Source organism: Palaemon carinicauda, chromosome 24, assembly GCF_036898095.1.
Source record: "Palaemon carinicauda isolate YSFRI2023 chromosome 24, ASM3689809v2, whole genome shotgun sequence".
Taxonomy (NCBI): domain Eukaryota; kingdom Metazoa; phylum Arthropoda; class Malacostraca; order Decapoda; family Palaemonidae; genus Palaemon; species Palaemon carinicauda.
This window is the reverse complement of record NC_090748.1, coordinates 88,113,894-88,116,393: the sequence shown is the minus strand read 5'-3', so window position 1 is coordinate 88,116,393 and position 2,500 is coordinate 88,113,894. Positions and strand designations below refer to the sequence as shown.

Sequence of the window (2,500 nt, the reverse complement as noted above, 5' to 3'; positions counted from 1 at the left end):
ATTTCCTTTTACACCGTGGAATCAGATAAAGAGAATAAATCAGCCACATTTTTGCATACAACTGAATTGTGAATTAACCAACTAAGCACAAAATTCCACAACGGAAAGAGCGTAATAACGACTTAATAACTGAGCGGTAGGATGCGTACAAGGTCTATATGGATGCGTATACGTTTCGTACGAATAGGTTTCGTACGTCGGAGACATCTTCCAAACATTTCCGAGTCGTATGAACGAAAGCCCTAAGAAAGAAGAACGAAGACCGAACCATATAGTGTGAACACCTCCATTAGTTTCTATGTGATAATAATTTACGAACGAAAGCCGTACGAAAGATGAACAAAGACCGAACCATATAGTGTGAACACCTCCATTAGTTTCTATGTGATAATAATGTACGAACGAAAGCCGTACGAAAGACGAACAAAGACCGAACCATATAGTGTGAACACCTCCATTAGTTTCTATGTGATAATAATTTACGAACGAAAGCCGTACGAAAGATGAACAAAGACCGAACCATATAGTGTGAACACCTCCATTAGTTTCTATGTGATAATAATGTACGAACGAAAGCCGTACGAAAGACGAACAAAGACCGAACCATATAGTGTGAACACCTCCATTAGTTTCTATGTGATAATAATTTACGAACGAAAGCCGTACGAAAGATGAACAAAGACCGAACCATATAGTGTGAACACCTCCATTAGTTTCTATGTGATAATAATGTACGAACGAAAGCCGTACGAAAGACGAACAAAGACCGAACCATATAGTGTGAACACCTCCATTAGTTTCTATGTGATAATAATTTACGAACGAAAGCCGTACGAAAGATGAACAAAGACCGAACCATATAGTGTGAACACCTCCATTAGTTTCTATGTGATAATAATGTACGAACGAAAGCCGTACGAAAGACGAACAAAGACCGAACCATATAGTGTGAACACCTCCATTAGTTTCTATGTGATAATAATTTACGAACGAAAGCCGTACGAAAGATGAACAAAGACCGAACCATATAGTGTGAACACCTCCATTAGTTTCTATGTGATAATAATGTACGAACGAAAGCCGTACGAAAGACGAACAAAGACCGAACCATATAGTGTGAACACCTCCATTAGTTTCTATGTGATAATAATGTACGAACGAAAGCCGTACGAAAGACGAACAAAGACCGAACCATATAGTGTGAACACCTCCATTAGTTTCTATGTGATAATAATGTACGAACGAAAGCCGTACGAAAGACGAACAAAGACCGAACCATATAGTGTGAACACCTCCATTAGTTTCTATGTGATAATAATGTACGAACGAAAGCCGTACGAAAGACGAACAAAGACCGAACCATATAGTGTGAACACCTCCATTAGTTTCTATGTGATAATAATGTACGAACGAAAGCCGTACGAAAGACGAACAAAGACCGAACCATATAGTGTGAACACCTCCATTAGTTTCTATGTGATAATAATGTACGAACGAAAGCCGTACGAAAGACGAACAAAGACCGAACCATATAGTGTGAACACCTCCATTAGTTTCTATGTGATAATAATTTACGAACGAAAGCCGTACGAAAGACGAACAAAGACCGAACCATATAGTGTGAACACCTCCATTAGTTTCTATGTGATAATAATGTACGAACGAAAGCCGTACGAAAGACGAACAAAGACCGAACCATATAGTGTGAACACCTCCATTAGTTTCTATGTGATAATAATGTACGAACGAAAGCCGTACGAAAGACGAACAAAGACCGAACCATATAGTGTGAACACCTCCATTAGTTTCTATGTGATAATAATGTACGAACGAAAGCCGTACGAAAGACGAACAAAGACCGAACCATATAGTGTGAACACCTCCATTAGTTTCTATGTGATAATAATGTACGAACGAAAGCCGTACGAAAGACGAACAAAGACCGAACCATATAGTGTGAACACCTCCATTAGTTTCTATGTGATAATAATGTACGAACGAAAGCCGTACGAAAGACGAACAAAGACCGAACCATATAGTGTGAACACCTCCATTAGTTTCTATGTGATAATAATTTACGAACGAAAGCCGTACGAACACGAAACGTAAACGAACGGCACAGTGTGAATCGACCTTTATTCTCACTGCACCTGGCACCTCTAACTGGTACTCCCTCTTGCACCTATTACATATCTCGGCTATTCTTTTCAGGCGTCTCTTTTACTGCATGTATCCGCATAGCAACGGTATTCCACCATTCTCTTCACAACACCAAACCTTCATAAAACTTACTGAACTATTCTTTCGACTGAGGAAACCCTTTATACCATTTCATCTACATGTTTTCATATTTTTTAAATTCTTTCAAATGTTCATATGCCACATGTACTACACAAATTTCTTACGATACTTTACATTTTTGCAACATTTGAAATTTCCTTCCAGAGTTGGTTCGACAATCCCTTCATATATTCTTGTCTTGGCTTACAAAAACACTCCC

The 2,500-nt window shown here is 38.6% G+C and overlaps 1 protein-coding gene across 1 annotated transcript; it reads left to right on the top strand.

The window, feature by feature from the left end:
- The first annotated feature begins 1,065 nt into the window (after window positions 1–1,065).
- LOC137618473 (zinc finger protein 493-like) lies at window positions 1,066–2,109 on the top strand. The gene has a single exon (XM_068348634.1). The coding sequence runs from the start codon at window positions 1,066–1,068 to the stop codon at window positions 2,107–2,109; it is 1,044 nt and encodes a 347-aa protein (XP_068204735.1).
- Window positions 2,110–2,500: the final 391 nt, after the last annotated feature.

Excerpts from the sequence above, each read along its gene's own strand:
- LOC137618473 (XM_068348634.1), top strand. The coding sequence starts at position 1,066 with ATGTACGAACGAAAGCCGTACGAAAGACGAACAAAGACCGAACCATAT.